Source organism: Haemaphysalis longicornis, unplaced genomic scaffold, assembly GCF_048455015.1.
Source record: "Haemaphysalis longicornis isolate Haplotype H1 unplaced genomic scaffold, Haemaphysalis longicornis Haplotype H1 scaffold_2, whole genome shotgun sequence".
Classification (NCBI taxonomy): Eukaryota; Metazoa; Arthropoda; class Arachnida; order Ixodida; family Ixodidae; genus Haemaphysalis; species Haemaphysalis longicornis.
This window is the reverse complement of record NW_027526295.1, coordinates 119,436,688-119,454,866: the sequence shown is the minus strand read 5'-3', so window position 1 is coordinate 119,454,866 and position 18,179 is coordinate 119,436,688. Positions and strand designations below refer to the sequence as shown.

Here is an 18,179-nt window from a genome sequence, read left to right as displayed (position 1 = left end):
GGCTTTTCTGATGGAGGCGAAAAGCAAAAACGCCCGTGTGTACGAGACTTCGGCGCACGTTAAAGATCCCCAGGCGGTCAAAATTAATCCGGAGCCCTCCACTACGGCGCGCCTCATCGCCTGCGTTGCGTCGGCGCGTTAAACCCTACAATCAATCAATCAATCAATCTCGAAGTTAATCAATAAGCGTAAGACAGCTGACATACGGAAGTATAATATGGAGAGGATCGAATACGCTGTAAACAACGGAAGTAGCCTGAAAGCAGTGAAGAGACGTCTTGGCGTGGGGAAAAATCAGATGTACGCACTTAAGGATAAGCAAGGCAATGTCATCTCAAATAGGGATAAAATAGTCACAGTGGCCGAGGAGTTCTATAGGGATCTGTACAGTAGCCAGGACATACAGGATAATGCCGAACGAGACAGTAGCTCACAGGAGATAGACATCCGACCAGTAACGACTGAAGAAGTAAGGAAGGCTTTGAAAGAATTGAAAGGGGGCAAAGCACCTGGTGAGGATCAGATAACAGCAGACCTCTTGAAGGATGGCCGAGAAATTGTACTTGAAAAACTGGCAAACCTGAATACGCAATGCCTAATGACCGCAATGGTACCGGAATCTTGGAAGAACGCGAACATTATCCTAATCCATAAGAAAGGCGACATGAAGGACTTGAAAATTTACAGGCCGATCAGCTTACTGTCAGTCGTCTACAAGGTATTTACCAAGGTAATCGCTAACCGAATTTCTGCAACCTTAGATTTCAGTCAACCTAAAGAACAAGCAGGGTTCCGTAAAGGTTATTCAACAATGGACCATATTCACACGATCAATCAGGTGATAGAGAAGTGCGCTGAGTATACTGAACCCCTATATATAGCCTTCATAGATTATGAGAAAGCATTTGACTCGGTCGAAACCCTAGCAGTCATTCAGGCATTACGGAACCAGGGGGTAGACGAGCATTATGTAAGAATACTAGAGGGTATCTACAATGGGTCTACAGCCATCATCATCCTTCATAGGGAGAGGAGTAAAATACCTATAAGGAAGGGTGTCAGACAAGGAGACACAATCTCTCCAATGCTATTCACAGCATGTTTACAAGAAGTATTCAGAACGTTGGATTGGGAACAGGTTGGAGTAAGGGTAATGGAGAATACCTCAGTAACCTCAGATTTGCTGATGACGTTGCCTTGCTAAGTAACTCGGGGGACGAATTGCAAAGCATGCTTTCCGCACTGGGCGAACAGAGTAGAACCGTGGGCCTGAAAATTAATATGCAGAAAACTAAAGTAATGATCAATAACCTCGGGACAGCACAGCAGTTTGAAATAGGTGGCGAGGCAGTGGAAGTGGTAAGCGAATATATCTACTTAGGCCAAGTTGTGACATTAGATCCCAACCATGAGGCAGAGATAATTAGAAGGATCAGAGTGGGGTGGGGTGCATATGGCAGACATTCTCAGATAATGAATAGCAGCCTACCATTGTCGCTGAAGAAGAAAGTGTATGACAGCTGCATCTTACCGGTACTCACCTACGGGGCAGAAACTTGGACGCTCACTAAGAGGGTTCAACTTAAATTGAGAACGACTCAGCGGGCAATGGAGCGGAAAATGATAGGTGTAACATTAAGGGACAAGAAGAGAGCGGAGTGGGTCAGGGAGCAAACTGGTGTTAAAGACATATTAGTAGAAATTAAGAAGAAGAAATGGACGTGGGCAGGTCATGTAATGCGAAGGCAAGATAACCGCTGGTCATTAAGGGTAACAGAGTGGATCCCTTGAGAAAGCAAGCAGATTGTTGTTTGCATTATTCAACCTTTCCTTTTTGTTCTAGTAATTATATGCTTTATTTCTTCTCTTTGCTGACGTTAATACTTCTATGTTGTCTGTAACTAGGTGAGGGATACCACATTCCTGCTGCCAAGTGGAAGTTCGTCTATACGAGAAAGAACTGCGCCGTGATTCAAGTACTCACCGATGAAACCAAACTAATTCGTGAGTACTTCAATATTAATTAAGAAATCTCCTCTCGCTTCAGTTACTTGTGGAAGTTATCTTTTCACTATACGTGATCATCACGAGAGCTCGCGCTGGTAGGTTTGTATTTCCGGCGGTGCATGCCACCTACGCGGGGAGGAGTCAGGCAGACTGGAACTTTTCGCCGAAACATTGTAGTTCGAGAATGAGAGTCTAAGGTCTAAGCTTCCGCTTAAGAAAAAGCAGGCACACGGTGTATTCTTTTAAAGCTAAACCGTACAAAAAAATGCAGATTCTTTGGGTGGATATAAGAGCGGTTTGATCGCTCACACCGGATTGAGGATGGTGAGTGCTCGCGCCTCTGCAAAGTGGCAGAACTAAATATATCATAAGGATTTCCAGGTTGCTCCTGAAAGAAAAAAACATTTGTGTTTGGCCTAATCCCAAATTAGAGCCGTAGGGATAAAGCAGCGCGATTGGATGCGCTTGTGCTCAACTCATGCGAAGACTTTATCTTACTGACCGATGTGCATATGCAGTCACATTAGGACCTAGCCGCCATAAGCAGTGTCATCAGTCCGACGTTTCTTGTCCCGTCGGTATGCTCAACAAAAATGCTACGACATATCAAGCGAAACAAAAGCGCTCGAACAAGTATAAATTGGTATTACCAGCAACCACACTCCGCATATCTTTTTTCGTGCGAGTCGCGCAATATTCTCACACGTAGCTCAGCGAATGCTTAATAAGCGAGGGACTCAACCTTCCCAAATTTATTTACTTTGTAATAAACCGCCACTTAAACTTAGGCTGACTGCTGAGCTGTGCACCTAGTGTTGCAACATGTCGATCTTATCACTGCGCGCGTTTAAGTTTTTTTAATCAAACGCGAGCTCTGAGCAAGTATACGTCTCATCCTTAATCACAAGCCGCAATAACTTGGACCTTATCTCAAGCTCACGACTCACATAGACTCCCTTTTTGTAACGACTCTTGTGGGCTGAGAAATCTGTTCGACTCATAACTGACATATATTCAGACAGTCTCAGAATTCATATGAGATTCAAACAAACCCTGGATAACGACTCATCTGAAAAGTACTCATAATTTTCCGGAACTTAAACGGGTTGACAAAAACGAAGGGCTCAAGCGCACGGCTTCAAATGCTTGGGCTCCGTCCTACTAAGACTTCAAGGAGGGCGGAAACAACTTTGGAAGCGGATTCATTGAAGCCATGCTTGCTTTGTTATTGATCACTTGCGCCCTGTGCCGTAAAACGTACCAATTAAATTTTGCAGACCATTTGGCATCGTCTGTGTTCCAAATAAGAGAGAATCCTATTCTGGAGGTTAGCAAAACGGAGTGCGCTCAGGTTTTCATTAATAATAAGTTTTCTGTCCTGCGTACGGGGAAGTTTGATGGCAGTAGCATTATGAGCATAACCTGTATTGCTGTCAACGAGGGCAGTGCGACTGCCACAGAGTGGATGCTCGATGCGGTCGCTTCTGCTCGAATTTCTTTTCGTGTTTTTGGAATTTCATTTTTGTGGTATTTTAAGGACTGCCCTGCTCAAGCATTACCGCTGTACATGGTTCTTAAGACGCGTCGTCAAAGGACAATTGTTTCTGTTTTCTTGGTAGTATTCTCTACAGAACCTTACTTTCGTTAAATAGAACATTTAGAGCTTAGGAATTTTTTCTGTGCGATTTTCTTTAAAGCCCTACTGCACTCAAATTTCACCTCGACCAAATTTATTTTCGATGCGTTGTAAGTACCCACAAGTCAGCTGGGACACATGTGGTAGCCCCGTGAAACGCCTCGTTATTCAGTCAGAAGCGTTAAAGAAAGCTCCGCCGCAGATCCCGCTGCACCTGCCGGCGAATCACGTAAACAGCCATGACGCACCTGTGACGTTCCATCCGACCGGGTTTCTTCTTTTGGCCAGCCACGCAGCTGGAGAACCGGTCGAGCTCTGCTGCGCACGCTTCACCGATTCGCTGCCCCGTGCACGCGTAGAGCTTGCCCGCAGGCTTTCTCCCAAGCTGGTGACCATCCGGCCGGTTGCAACCGTCTGTCTGGACGGTTGAAACGTCACTACAAAGGCCGCGCTCTCCTCCGTTTCGGTTTCAAAATCGCCGAATTTTGCTGGCTGCTTGCGGCGTCCACGCGCGTATTTCAGCTTTTGTATTCTGCATGTTGCTTTCTTTTTAAGAAGACTATACGAAAATTGGTTTTCAAAAGGTCCAAATTTTGAGAGCAGTTGGCCTTTAAGGAGAGTTCAGAACTACTTGCGTCGAAGTGCTGAAGCCTTTGGCGTCGAAGGGTAGAAGCTTTTAATGAGCCGGTACATATTACCTTGCAGTCCCATATTTCAGAGTCGACTGAAGAGACACGTCCCTTATACCAAATTTTTATACCAAATTTATTATACCAAATTTTTGGGGCTGCTTAACCTTTCCTAGGAATATGAAGCCGAAAGCCTAGTTGGACCTCCTGCTTGTTGCTGGGGGACTTTGCGGCCGTTCCCGTCGCTACTTGACAAGCACAATGAACTTTACCATCAAAAGCTTGTTTGTCTCGCTAGGCGGGAACAAAAGTCACATGTGTGTCGCCGCCGCTACCTTTACCTTGCAAGCGGCTTGCGTTGCACCTGCGAATGCGACTGTTGTGTGCTTCCGAACTAGGTTAAACGACATTGGTCTTTTTTGGCGACTGGAAGCCGAAAATGTTGTTGTGTTTGTATCCCTGGCTGCCTTTGCGTCGGTGGGCCTGTTCGATTTACGGGCTTTCTGCCAGCCCGTGGGCTGCCAGAAGCTTGCTCTCGGGCGGGATGTTGCGTCATGATTACGTTGTTCAAGCGCTTCGGGATACACCGGAAGCCGGGACCGAGCGCTGCGGAGCAACTTTTTTTCGGTCGTCTGCTACAGTTTCAGCGGCACAATGTCGGACGACGCAAGAAGTACGCTCGCTGCTCTCCCCGACGCGTTGTTAGCGTGCCACCGTCATCTTGAAGATGAAGAGTACGATTGCGAAGCCGACGTTTTCAATGTGTGCGTCGTCCTCGCGATGGTTCAGCGGGAAGAACGGCACCGCGTAGCCCTCGACGCGGAGAACGTTGTGCCGACCTACCTGGAGTTCAAGTTTATGAGACTGTTTCGCCTGTCGCGACGTACAGTGGCAGCCCTGGTGGCCGAATTTCTACACTCCTGATTCTACCCCGAAGGCCTGCGAGGGCGCCCCGAAATGCCTGCCCAGAAGACCGACCTGATTGCCCTGTCGTACATGATCGGGAATTCGACGTGAGCGAGTCATCTGTTCACGCCACAGTCTACCGAGCCATCTCATTTGTTTATTTCTATCAGCCGACGGGAAATAGTCTGGCCGGACTGAGCAGTATTGGAGCTAAACAAGCGGGCGTTCCACACTCGTTCGTCGAGGAGGCGGAGGACTGCCGGACATGATCGGAGCGGTTTATGGGTGCCGCATTTCTAGACCCTCGGATTCCGAAGGGAGTTACTACAATCGCAAGAAGTTTTACTCCATCGTACTCCAGGGTATCTGCAATGCGGATATAGTGCTCACCGACGTGTTCGCCGGCTCTCCTGGCAGCGCCGACTACGCAGAGTGCGGCGGGAGAGTTTTTTTCATTTCCGAAGGAATAAAAAAACTTTCATTCGTGACGCGCAGACAACCAATGTACTCGCTTAGAACCCCTTACATGAAGTAATAAACAAAGACATGCCCTCATCTAGAATTGCGACTCCGTCCTCGCCCACGAGCTGAAATAGGCCCTCCATGTCTGCCAGAAGACGCACCGTAAATAGCCGTTTAGGGGCGAATCATATGTCACCTCACTTCTCGTTCAAAAAAACGGGTGTTGCAAAGAGAAAAATCAACTTAAATATGCGCGAACGTGATTTTTCAGATCAAATAAATAACCTCCAAACAATCAAATCCGAAATAACAAAAAATATTCGCAATTTTATTTTAAAACTGGCCGAGCCGCTCTCCTTTTGTCCTCTCCTAGCATCGTCGTCTGCTATCTGCCAGATCCGTGCCCGCTCGCTGCCAGACCACGAACGCCCGGGTGGCTCTGGCAGCTTGCGGGGAGCCAGAAGTTGCCGACCCAGAAAAATCGAAGACGTTCTGGCGCCGCCGGAAGTGACATTTCGGGCTGCCCGAGAAAAACGAATGACCGGCTCTCGCGTCTGGCAGCCCGCGGCAAGCCCCGGGCAGCCAGAAGTGGAACATCGAACAGGCCCAGTGTTGCACAGAACGGCGCTCCAAGGAACGCGGTTCCTGGAACTAGCTCTTCTTTTGGAGTAAGGGACGAACGCCACTATTCCATGGAGGGTCGGTGGAACTGTAACAGTTACTCGTTATGTTTATGTAGGAACGACAGGAACTGCGTTCCTTCTGCAAACGTTACATCGCTAGGAGGAGGCTGTTTTTGATGTGAAGGCTCGAGCACAATAATCCACGAGTCGCTACTGTGTTTCTCTTCCTATAAGCTGGCCAAGTTGCCCCCCCGCCCCCCCCCCCCCCCTTTCAGCGGAGCGTGCTTCTCCGAAGGTCAAAGGAAGAAGAGTTATCACACAGCCTGCCGCAGCTTGTGCTTGGTGTTATGCCGGTTGAGCTTACGCGGCGTTTGAAAGTGTGAATAGCGACGCCGCGAGGATGCTTTTCACCTTTCATTGTTTGTTTGGGGAGGCCAGGATGCGCGTCTGGCCGATAAAATTGTTCCCTGCCAGGGAAAGGTTGAAGTCCGAGCGGCGCGGCGCGGTTCTTTGTGATACCACCGTATCTATACACTGTCAGGAGTAATTACCGCATTAGTGAGCGCGAGGCGCGGGTGCGTGGTTGTCGCGGGAGTTGCGCCCGATGTGAGGTCATTCGGAGGGTCACCGGCTATCAATAGAGGTGGGCGCACTGCAGTGTCTGGGGATTTTGTCCTGCTCCAAGTTACAGAGTACGCGTGCAGTTTGTGACGGCGCGGCCTGTCGCCTATCTGCCTGGAATGGGTCGACGGGGGTGCCAGGTCCTTTTGTATTGCAGGTGTCGTGTTGACACAGGACAGGAATTTCGTCATTGTTGGGCTTAATTTCGTCGCCTGGGAAAGGCCGCCCGAAGGTCGGCGACCAGCATTTAGAGTTGCTTTAGTTAGTCGGTTTCAAACTGTTATACTTTTACTGTGACGAGTACCTGGGAGTTTAAGTGAGAGTGAGAAGGTGGATCACGTGATCTATTGCTTGTGTACAAATCTTCGGATTTTTAATGTAATGTAACGTTAATGTAACGAGACGCTCCAATGCAGGATGTTCAACTGGAACGCGTACATTTCGAAATAAATGAACCTGTAACGGGAAATCATTCCAAAATTTGGCAGGAACGAGGAACGAGCTTTCGTTCCTGTTTTGGAGAACGCGTACAACATTGCTTTGTCGAAATCAATTCCGCCGGCCGATGAAAAGTTGGAAAACTTCTTAACGGGACATTCATATTGGCAAAGCATTTCGCAACCGTTAGAATGCTCATTATTTGTCGACATTGTTCAGGAAAACAAAACAGTGGGTGTATTCGAGGAAAATAAATAAAAGTACTTATTTATTGGTTTTTCTCAGGCGTAAGAGAATTATAATTTGAGCGCTAACAGTATTCCACTAAAATTGCCGCTGAGCAGCATTTCACTGTTTATTTTACGCTCTGTAGCAAACCGCATGCTCCGTTTGCACGCTAAAGCTGTTAATAGTGCACGTAAAAAAACCTAATGTTGGGTAATTAAGGTAATTTTAGCTCAGCACCGAAACTTCTTGCGCCATCTGTTGTTGACAGCACGCGGACTAACGCGCACCCGGAATACATTTTAAAGCAAAGCTTCAAACCTCTACCAGTTCCTTCCTCTACCAGTTCCTTCCTCTACCAGTTCCTTCCTCTAACCAGTTCCTACCTCTAACGGTTACTTCGTGGCGTTTGGGACAAGAAACTCCCATCGCGGCCGGTGAGGGGGAGGGCTTTTTTCACTCACGGAACAGTGCAGATGGGGCGGCGAATGGTTACCCAGCGTTCCCCGTGCGCAGGTGCCTCGTCCCTTCAACGGGTGCGTCGGGAGACGGCTTTCTTGCATGATTTAGCGACGGTAGTTTTGAACCTGTTTTGGCCCAGCTTGGCGTCTATTGCGCGCTTCCTTCGCACGGCTCGATTAACGTGTTCGACAGCACCTCCTGGGTAACCCGGACCCGACGGAATTTAAGGATTGGTTTCCAAAGGGGTAAAACAAAATGTAGAGACCACCTACAGACGTATGGCCGCTGAAGAAACGCAACCTTTTGCCCACTGCTTCGCACGAATAAACTTCGTTTTCTAAATTGCGGAATACCAATTCTGTTGTGTTTTCAGAAGTGCTAGAAAAGGAGAATGGAGCGATTATAAAAGTTCCCTAACCGTTCTCGCAATTCTCAAACTTACTAAACTAACCAGTTGTATAAATGGGAATCACCGAACACACGTGCCGTCGGTGTCTGCACTTCTGTCACGCGGTGGTGTAGCCCCGAGATAGCACATCACAATGGCTATGTTCTGTTGTCTCACCCTACAAAAGACAGTGCTCTCCGTTTTCTTTCTGCCAACAAACGACCGGGCTACAGCGGCGGAGTCCACCGCTCCAGCCCGGCCGTGCCCAGGCTGCTGCGTTCTGCACGCGCCTCCCCCGCAAATTCGAGTTAACGGCTGGCAAAATTTCTGGTTTTACTCTTTCTAGAGCCACGAGTGTGAATTCAAGTGACGTCACATGGGCAATTGCTGTGGGGGTCGTTTAAAGCTTTGCTTTCTAGCCACCTTCACAGCATGGCTAGGGGACAAATTTTTGTATATTGCGCAGAAATACATGTGAGCAGGCTTCAGCCCCTTAAGCAGCCGCCACTTCACGCTTCACTATAGATTTTTCTCAGGAAGCATTCGTTCCCCTCTGCTCACTAATGTTTTATGAACTTGATTGGAAGTGTTCTTGGATGCTTGTGGCTTTCACGAATACTACGGCGGGTATTTGAACATAATTCGCCGGAGGGTTAAGGTGTCTTTTTACAGCAAAACAAAGTTATGAGGATGCGAGGTCCAATTTACTGCTATTAGTTTTGCCTTTTTACTCCATGACTTTTAAAATTCCCTGCGTCTAATAAAGATTCCCTTTTTCTATTTTCGCAAACTTTGCAGCCGCGAATTCTCTGAAAACGGGAAAATTCCCCGCATGTAACGCAATTGAACGGCACATTAAACACGTAATTTCATTACATTGCAGAAATTCAAATATTTATAACACGCCACGTGGTATCAATACCTTTGTTACAGCACAAATAAAAAAGGCTCGTTTGTGTAACATATGGAACACTGTTTTGGGGTTTCAGGTTCACACAAAAGAAACAATAGACTCATTCAAAAGTGCGAACTCTGGAAAAGACAAATAAGAAGAAATGATACAAAAATACGTCTGCCTAAAGGGACATGCTGCGAAGAGTATTTTAAGACCAAATGCAACCTAAGTATAAACTATAATGCACACCGGCCTGACCTGTGCGGGAGTGATTAAAACTGCGTGTTTCTGCTCTACAAAAAGACACAAAAGCTGTTTGCGTCGCAACATGCCATTATGGTAATTCATAAATGTTCAATGAACTGAAGTTTCTGTCTCTTTTTTGCTACATATTTTAGTGACACTATACTTATTGCCATTCATCAACGGAGTTTGTATGTATGGAAAAGGTGGGTAGAGGCAATATGGTTTCTGAATTGCAGCGTGAGCCACCACTTCACAAACCACCGGTAATGTAGTTATAGACCATGTCCTTCGCCATGTTCTTTAGTAAATACCTCAAGATTTGAAGATATTCATTAGCACGGGCGGCTTATTGTAAAGAAAGCACAAAGAAGTTTTAACATTAAATTGTGCTGTAATTTATACCACTTGACAGTGTCAGAAACACTGCCTGTCATCAAGTCATGTTTGAACAACGGCTTAGGGCACTTGCGTTTTTTTACAGTAAAGATCACTCAGCTCGTTACGGTAAATGTAAGCCTGGGTATTTGTAGCATCTTATTAAGTGGTAGAACACGTTAAGGCATTCTTTTCTCCCCATGATCCTGCCATTATTAAAGCAAAATGTTGGGGTTGTGTTTTATAAATCACGAAGAGTACAGCAGGGCTAAAATAAAGTTAACAGAGCTGCAGAATGCACTACTACACCTACCTGCAATTTATAAGGTATAGGGGTTCCTACATTTGCAGAATGAACTCAGCCAACCCAACGACAAAAAGTTTGAAATTCTGTAGAAAAGTCAACAACCAGAACTACTGCCCCTCTGACGCCATGCAGGTACATTTTTTACAGAGGTATGTTGGCAGACGTTTTCATTTCATTTATATATTGTTATTCGGTATGTTTGCAGTCGGATACCGTTACATATTACTGGTGCAGGCCAATTTTTATTGTATTTTGACAGGTCGGATATCAGAATTTTAGGCACACCACTGTCATCCTCTGGCGTACGTTACTACTACTCAAGCCTATGTCACCTTTTTTGCCAGAGTATCTCACAGGGTGTGTTTGGGTAAACAGCTATATTGTAAAACGGCCTGCGTAAATTTGATACATCAATTTGTGAGCCCAGCTATTTTTACAGATGGCGCTCTGTAGTCTGTGGGAACCCGGCAATAGTGGTTGGGGACAATCCCACGGGATGAACATGTGCTGGGTGTGGATGAAGATGTTGCGCGAGATGAGCGGGATTAAAGCATGGCGGACTCGGCTGAGCTACGTGTGTGCACCCGGTTCGGCTGAGCAATGGACCATGGCGGAGCGGGACTCCCAGTAAAGGTGGGATTGAGGGGGCTCAGTGTCTTTCTGGGAAACAGCGGCCGGGTGCAAAAACCCCGGTACCACAAGCCTCGGAGTATATATCTCGCTCAAGTTACCAAGAAAGTGATGTATGAAGCGTAAATTTTAGTTACGCAGTTTACACAACGCTTCCCGCGTCAACGTTGTTTGGTGACTAAGTACAACATTTAAGTCACTCTAATAACCCTAAACCTACACACTATAAAACAAATTCGGTGCTCCTCAAGTACATAGTTGTCTTCGTGAGGAAACCGCGAATTATATCTTATAAGTTGCCCTCCTACATCTACAGCTGTTATGATATCATTTCACATTAGCGGAAAAATTCGACTGTTTTATTAGGGCGCACGAAGTGCGCACCGCCTGCCCTGGGTTTCCCATTTGGCAACGTTTTTTGCCAGATTAGAACTCAGGCTTGGAAGGCAATATCAGCTGTGCTAATAAATGAGGCCTCAGATAAAAGCGGACATTTTGTACAATAAGAGAGGCTAGAAAAAGAAGTGAAGGTTTTAGAGCACTATAGTGGGATATTTTGTGCTGCTAAGGACAGGAAGAAGCCAAGGCAGTTCGAATTATTCTGCAATACCCAGTACATAGACAAATTAAATCGAAAAGAGTTTGATCTATGATTCGTAGACAAAGAGCGGGGTCTGTCTAGAAATTTGTTGAGAGTGAAATAAACGCTCTTCTGGGCAAGCCAAACAATCGGTAGACGTTAAAGAGAATACCACCCTGGCTACCAACCTCTACCTACAATATGAAGTGGTCGACGGTTTCAAACAAGCGTTAAATCAGCAATGGACAAAAAACAAAACGAACAAACATGGTGACGGATGACTTCGCTGCAAACGAAGGTGAGAACAAGTGATCCAACAGGCCGTGGGAAACATTGGAACAAGTAGTGAGGATACAGAAGGTAATTGAAACTTTTATCGGCTGAAAGAAATCTGAGTGTATTAAACCCATTGTTCTTTAAACGGCGCACTTGGTACTTTACATAAAAAAGCCCATGCGGCGTAACTGAAACGGAAACTAACTTCACTGTAAGGTGCATCTCATTTAGTGTGAAAGTGCAAAGAGCCATACTAGGTGAACAGCAGCCTTCGCAAGTCGATGTGTCCAATAGGGCAAGGCTCAGAAACACGCATAATGGGGTACCGTAACTACAAGGCAGTGAGAGACAAGACGCAGGAGTTTATACAAACTGGATGCTTTATTTCCAGGGAACAGAGATAGCATACAATTAGGACGCTCTAAAGAAGCTATTGAATGACACTCCGTACTGCACCACCAGTTTTCTTTATCTGCCTTTCGAAAACGTGGATTTGCGACGCAGACCATAACATGTATTCTTTTCCTCGGTATCAGGCTCAGTATTGTCACCGATCATCCGACGAGCTAGGTGGGTCTGCAATCTTTATTTATAGTGGGGTTCCTTGCACGCGTAGGTTTCATCTTTACTTAAACGTTCAACTTTGAGAAACCCTGAGGCTTGAATGTGGCAAGTCAGGACTGGACAAGGGGAAAAATATTCATTGGCAGTATGTATCACTCTCCTTCATCTTCTGTTTTGGAATTTTTGTCAAACCCTGATAAATCACTTAACAAGTTATGTCTTCAGAATAAGCAGGTAGTGCTAAATAAGGGGCATCAACGTAAACTTATGGGATATTGAATATAGGGTCTACTCTGCCTATACAAACTGCTGCAGTGGTCTTGAATATTCATAGCCTATTACTGCTCCAACAATGTATGGGCACCAGATTTCACAACCTCTTTTAAATCACCCCATGCAATTTTCGTTCGCCGTATGGGCTGGCGCTTTTCGCGTGTACATTACAGATCACTTTCCCCTACACTTCGCATTTAATGCTACACGGTCCCGTGTCGTTCGACGTTGTTATACATCGATACTAGATGATGCATATTTATCACTGCTCGAGCAAATGAGTGGTCACGGGATAATTCTGACCTCGACCCATAAGCTATGCTACAGAAGTTCGCCCTTTCTTTCTGAAGTCTGTAACATCTAGTACAAAAACGTTTCTATGCAAGAAATGGCATAAACGTCCCCACAAGTCATGGATTACAAGAAGCTTAGTAACAAGTCTTCGTAAAAAGCGCCGGTTACATGCGAAGATGGTAACGCTACAATAGTTTAGTAAGGAGACGAAATATTCTCAGACGAACAATATTCTCCTACGCACACAGTCAGGTGAGTCTCTTCGAGTGCTCGGCTGTGCAACGGTAGAAGTAACGCACTAGGACAAGACTTTGACATCACCACTTGTTATAATCAAGGGATCAGCATCTGCCATCCTCGGGAGAAACTAGTTTTCTCATTTGGGCATAGAGCTAACCGGCATCAACGACGTAACAGAAGACGAACTTGTTTCCAAGCTCCTGGAAAAGTACCAGTCAGTGTTCAATGAGGAAATCTCAGGACACGTCGATCCTGCTTTGCAACTCGAGCTTGTGGAAGAAGCGAAGCAAAAGTTTCTAAAGGCACGGCCAGTTCCTTTCGCGCTGCGGGCACCCGTAGAAGCTGAAGTGGATTAACTGCAAACTCAAGGCATAATCGCCTACGCATCATTCAGACTGGGCAACGCCTCTCGTACTCAGCGGAAGATGGCTCGTTGCGAGTATGCGGCGACTACCGCTGTACAGTGAAAATGCTATCGAAAAAAGCAGATTATCCCTTTCCCACAACAGATGAGGTTCTCAGCCACTTGAGGGGAGGCAAGGTTTTCAGCACACTGGATTTAGCACAGGCTTTCCAGCAACTTCACCTAATGCTAGAGACAGCCGAGTTGTTGACTCTGAACACGCCGACAGGGCTTTTTCAAAGTGAAACAGTTGCCTTTTGGAATCTTAGCTGCTCCAGCCATTGTTCAACACTTCATGGAGACTATGCTGTCTGGTATCACAGGCGTTTGGGCGTATTTAAATGACGTCATCTTCAGTGGAAATGACGCCGAGGAACATGCCGCCAGACTGGAAGGAGTTCTCAAGAGGCTGCGCAAGTACAACCTTCGCCTCCGCAAAAAGAAGTGCTGTTTTGCTCTGAGTCAAGTTTCTTTTCTGGGACACCCAATCGACGAAAATGGCGTTCACACCAGCGAAGACCAAGTTCCAGAACTCACCGAGCCGCCAGCGCCAGACTGCAACCAAGTGCTTCAGTCATTTCTCGGGATTCTGACGTTCTACAGCAGATTCTTGAAGAACCCAGCAACAGTTGCGGCTGTCTCATCCAGATCCTTCACAAGAACGCTATGTGTAAATGGGCGACAGCACCAAGAAGCATTTGTTCAACATAAAAAATTGCTTCTGAGGCACACCGTACTGCCACACTACGAAGAAAAGAAGGAGCTTCTTGTCTCATGCGTCGCTTCGCCATACGGCATAGGAGCTGTTTTGTCAAGAAGTGCCGAGCAGAATAGAGAGGCACCAATCGCTTTTGAACCAAGGACACTAGGGCCGGCAGAACGAAATTATGCTCAGTTGGACAGAGAACGCCTAACTGTAGTGTTTGCAGCTCACAAGTTCCACAAATGTATTGCAGGAAAAGGCAATTTTCGTCACGGATCATGAACAGCTGCTTGGCATACTGGGACCAGGGAAACCAACGGCTCAAGTCCTCTTGCTACGCATGACCAGATGGTGCATGAAATTGTCAGCATATGACTACAGTATTGTGTAGAGGCATGGCAAGAACCACCAGAACATATACGCGTTGAGCTGACTACCACTGCCAGAATGCATCTATAAACCATGGGCAGCAGGCGACGTGCTGCTGTTCGAAGCGCTGTCGCAACCTCCGTTTTCTGCTACAGATAAATCCCGTCTAACGCACCAAGACAACATCCTGCGGAGGCTGTTCAAGTCAGTGCAAGATGGCACAGTGGAAAGACTCCTCGGAGATGAGTTCGCTCCATACCGGTGAACAGCGGCCTCACTGGGATCATCTCATCGCGAGTGTCTCACACTCGGATCGCGGGTGATCATAACAAGCTCTGCACGATCTCACGTTCTGGCACTTCTGCATTCCGGTCATCGAGGCATGGTACGAAAAGGGTTGTTGCCTTACCAGTCTGCGCACTCGAAGACAGTAAAAATGGCAGTTGCTTCTTCTTGCTTTCAAGGAACACTCAAAAAATCTTGCCATCATAAGATTCAGGAACAGGTTGCCCGATTGATTGCTGAGGGTTTCCCTTAATGGTTGTGACAGCGGTGGCCGAGTCCTTGCTTCAGAAGTTGAAAGGGAACTTACCCCAAAGGACAGACGGCCTTAGGCGCAAGAAACTGGTGGTGGTTCCATACATCCATCGAGTTGCACACAACCTCAAAAATGTGGTTAACAGGCACAAAGCGCCGATCGTTTTTTCTGCGCCTAACAAGTTGGCTGGCCTGTGCCCCAAGATCCTGAAAAGAATAGAACAGATACCACGTTGCCTAAAAGGACATGCGATGCCATACGTGAAGTGCGCAATTGGCGTAGTGTACATGATCGGGCTCACATGCAGGCGAGTATACATTGGACAAACGGGCCGCTGTCTTAACGACCGTTTAAGGGAACACCAGCTGAATATGCGTAAAAACACTGGATCAAACCTTCTACACCATTGCATGGCTTGTGCAAAAAGCCATGCGAGCCAGATTTGACTCAGACAAAGGTGCTGAGCAAAAGCATAGAACAGGTGGCAAGGGAATTAATCGAGGCCTTTTTTATTCTAAAGCATGGTGACCAGTGTGCAAGTGAACCATCCATATCTGTATGAAAATGAATATGAATTTAAACTGCGTTCTCTAAATATATATGGGGACATGTGTGCGCATGTGCTGGTGTGGGTATATTAGCATGCTCCGATTTTTCAATAAACTAGTTGTGATTCGGCGCCTGTCCTGTGTCTTCTTTTTCTTGTCCCTTCCGAATGCGCAGTTTTAGGTATGAATATGAACCAACGAGCCCAACAACATGCTTTGCTCCATACAGTGCCAACTTGCAAGGTTACTGTATCGGCAGCACACGACGGTGCACACAGCTATAGGAGTTACACCTGAAAGAGCGAAGTTTGGCCGCAAACTTTTATGTCCCCTCGATCTGCTCAAGCCAGAGAAAGAAACGCAGACCAGCCGACATTGAAACAATCACGTCGTTTCGCCGAAGGGGAAAGGGTGCTCATCCAACAGTTCTTCAAAGCCAGATTGGATTGAAGGCGAACTTCTGCACCGCGTCGGACCACGATCCTGGCTGGTACAAAGCGCCCCTGGAAAAGTTCGCCGTCATCTAAACCACATCAGGAAAGCAAGCCAGAGCAGGACGCCAATCGACTGGAGCACGCAAGACGATTTTGCTGACACAACGCAACAGATGCCTTCGAGTTCTGCTGTTCCACTGCTATCGGACTCGCTGGATACTCCAGACGTTCCCTCGCAACCATCAGCCATTGACCTCGACCTCGCAAGCAGGGACTCAGTCTTGATTGCAAAATATCTTGAAGCCATACTAGGAAAATCGTATAACTGCAAAAAACAAAGGTCTGGTGAAGTCCTCAGCGAAATAAATGTTCTAGCTCCGACTAGACTGGCTGATCTAGACATCAGGGTCACACCCCATCAGAGCCTAAACAGCTCGTAGGGTGTGATATCCGAGACAGACCTCCTGAACGAAACGGATGCGAATCTCCTTGCCGGCTTGAAGGATCAGAGCGTCACTGCCGTGAGACGCATACTATCCACAGAGACGGCAAGGAGATTCTCACCAAGTACATTATCTTGAATTTTGAACGCGCAGTTCTTCCACAACACATAAATGCAGGTTTTATCGGTTGCTCCATCCGTCTGTACATCCAAACGTGGCGCTGTTTTACGTACCAGCGGTTCGGGCACCGTACAAACAATTGCCGTGGCCGAATGACCTGTGCAAAATGCGCGGCGTATGATCATCCGAGCGACAACTGTCCATAGGACACCCTCCCTTGTGTGAACTGCGGGGGGCGCATGCAGCCTACTCCCGCAAGTGCGAAAAATTTCATATGGAAAAAAAGATAATCAACATCAAGGTAACTCAGAACATTACCTTCCCAGAGGCGCGGAAGAGGTTCGCCTCTTTCCCCCTGGGGAGGTACGCCGACGCAGCTCGCCGGGGGGCCGAGCGGCGTCTGGTTTCCACAGGGACCCAGTTCAGCGAGTTTGACCTGGGGCGGTATTCTCGTAACTGTCCCTTTTGAAAACGTCCCTTTTGCGCCCCTTTCATCGTGACGCACTTCCGGTTAAGCAGTTGGCCTTTGATTCAAATACCGTAACTGTTCTTGCAAACGCATTTTAAAGAACTGAAACCGTATCAGAGTATCTTTTATGTGTTTATTGTTCCGCGAGCGAACCAACAATAAGGTGACGAAAAATCGTCTGCTCCAAATCGTCTGCTCCGAGCCACGGCTCATAGCTCCGCCGTACTTGCATGGCGTCACATCCGGGTGTTCGCTTTTAGCCAATCAGGGCTCGCTCAAAAGGGGCACTTTTGAAAGGGACACAAAAGGGACAAAACACGGGAATACCGCCCCTGGTCCCTCCCGCGCCACCCGCTGGGTTGCCTCCGGCAGCCCAACCTGTCACCACGTCCTTGCTGAGGCAGCAGCGGTTGTGGTATCAACCACTTCCTTCGAGACCGCTGCCGCTCCCGCCCCTGCATACCCGTCCTCCAGTGCATTGGAGGGTGCCGAGGCGATGGACACCGGTGGCCCCGCATCGCCTCCCACCGTCACCGCACCGCCCGTGCCACTTCTGGCGCCCCGACGCAGCGGCGGTGGCAGCTCAAAGAAAGGGCTCCCGAAGGGGGGCCAAGTCCATGGGACGTGGTTTGACGGGCACCCCCAAGACATCTGGCGATGAGATGGACGTCACCTCGTTCTTGCCTGCAACGCACCGCAAGGAGGAGCCTCCGACGGCCAAGCCAACAGAAAAGCCCAAAAACCCAAATCCTAGAGTAACAGCCCCGAAAGACACATGAACACGCATACACACAGACTTCAGTAGCTTTCAAAACTCCATAATGGGAAGAGAAAATATTTTTCAATGGAACTGTCGAGGCCTCCTTAAAAGTGCTGATGATGTGTATTAGATATTGCATTCGAACCAGCCAAGTGTGATGTGTCTTGAGAAGACACATTTGAATTCGAATCACACAAATTTCTTAAGTAGGTACATGATATTCATAAAGAACAGGGTTGGCTGCACACACTCTTCAGGCGGTGTGGCCATTGTCGCCCAGAAATTCTTAGCATGCCACCCTGTCACTTTGAACAC

General features: G+C 47.3%; 1 protein-coding gene across 1 annotated transcript in view; it reads left to right on the top strand.

Moving 5' to 3' along the window:
• LOC144169158 (uncharacterized) overlaps window positions 1-9,568 on the top strand; it is a 32,672-nt gene extending 23,104 nt beyond the window's left edge. The window contains exons 4-5 of the mRNA XM_077698189.1: window positions 1,906-2,004; window positions 9,387-9,568. Of these exons, the coding sequence (XP_077554315.1) occupies window positions 1,906-2,004; window positions 9,387-9,568 (281 nt within the window). The remainder of the gene's footprint in view (window positions 1-1,905; window positions 2,005-9,386) is intronic.
• Window positions 9,569-18,179: the final 8,611 nt, after the last annotated feature.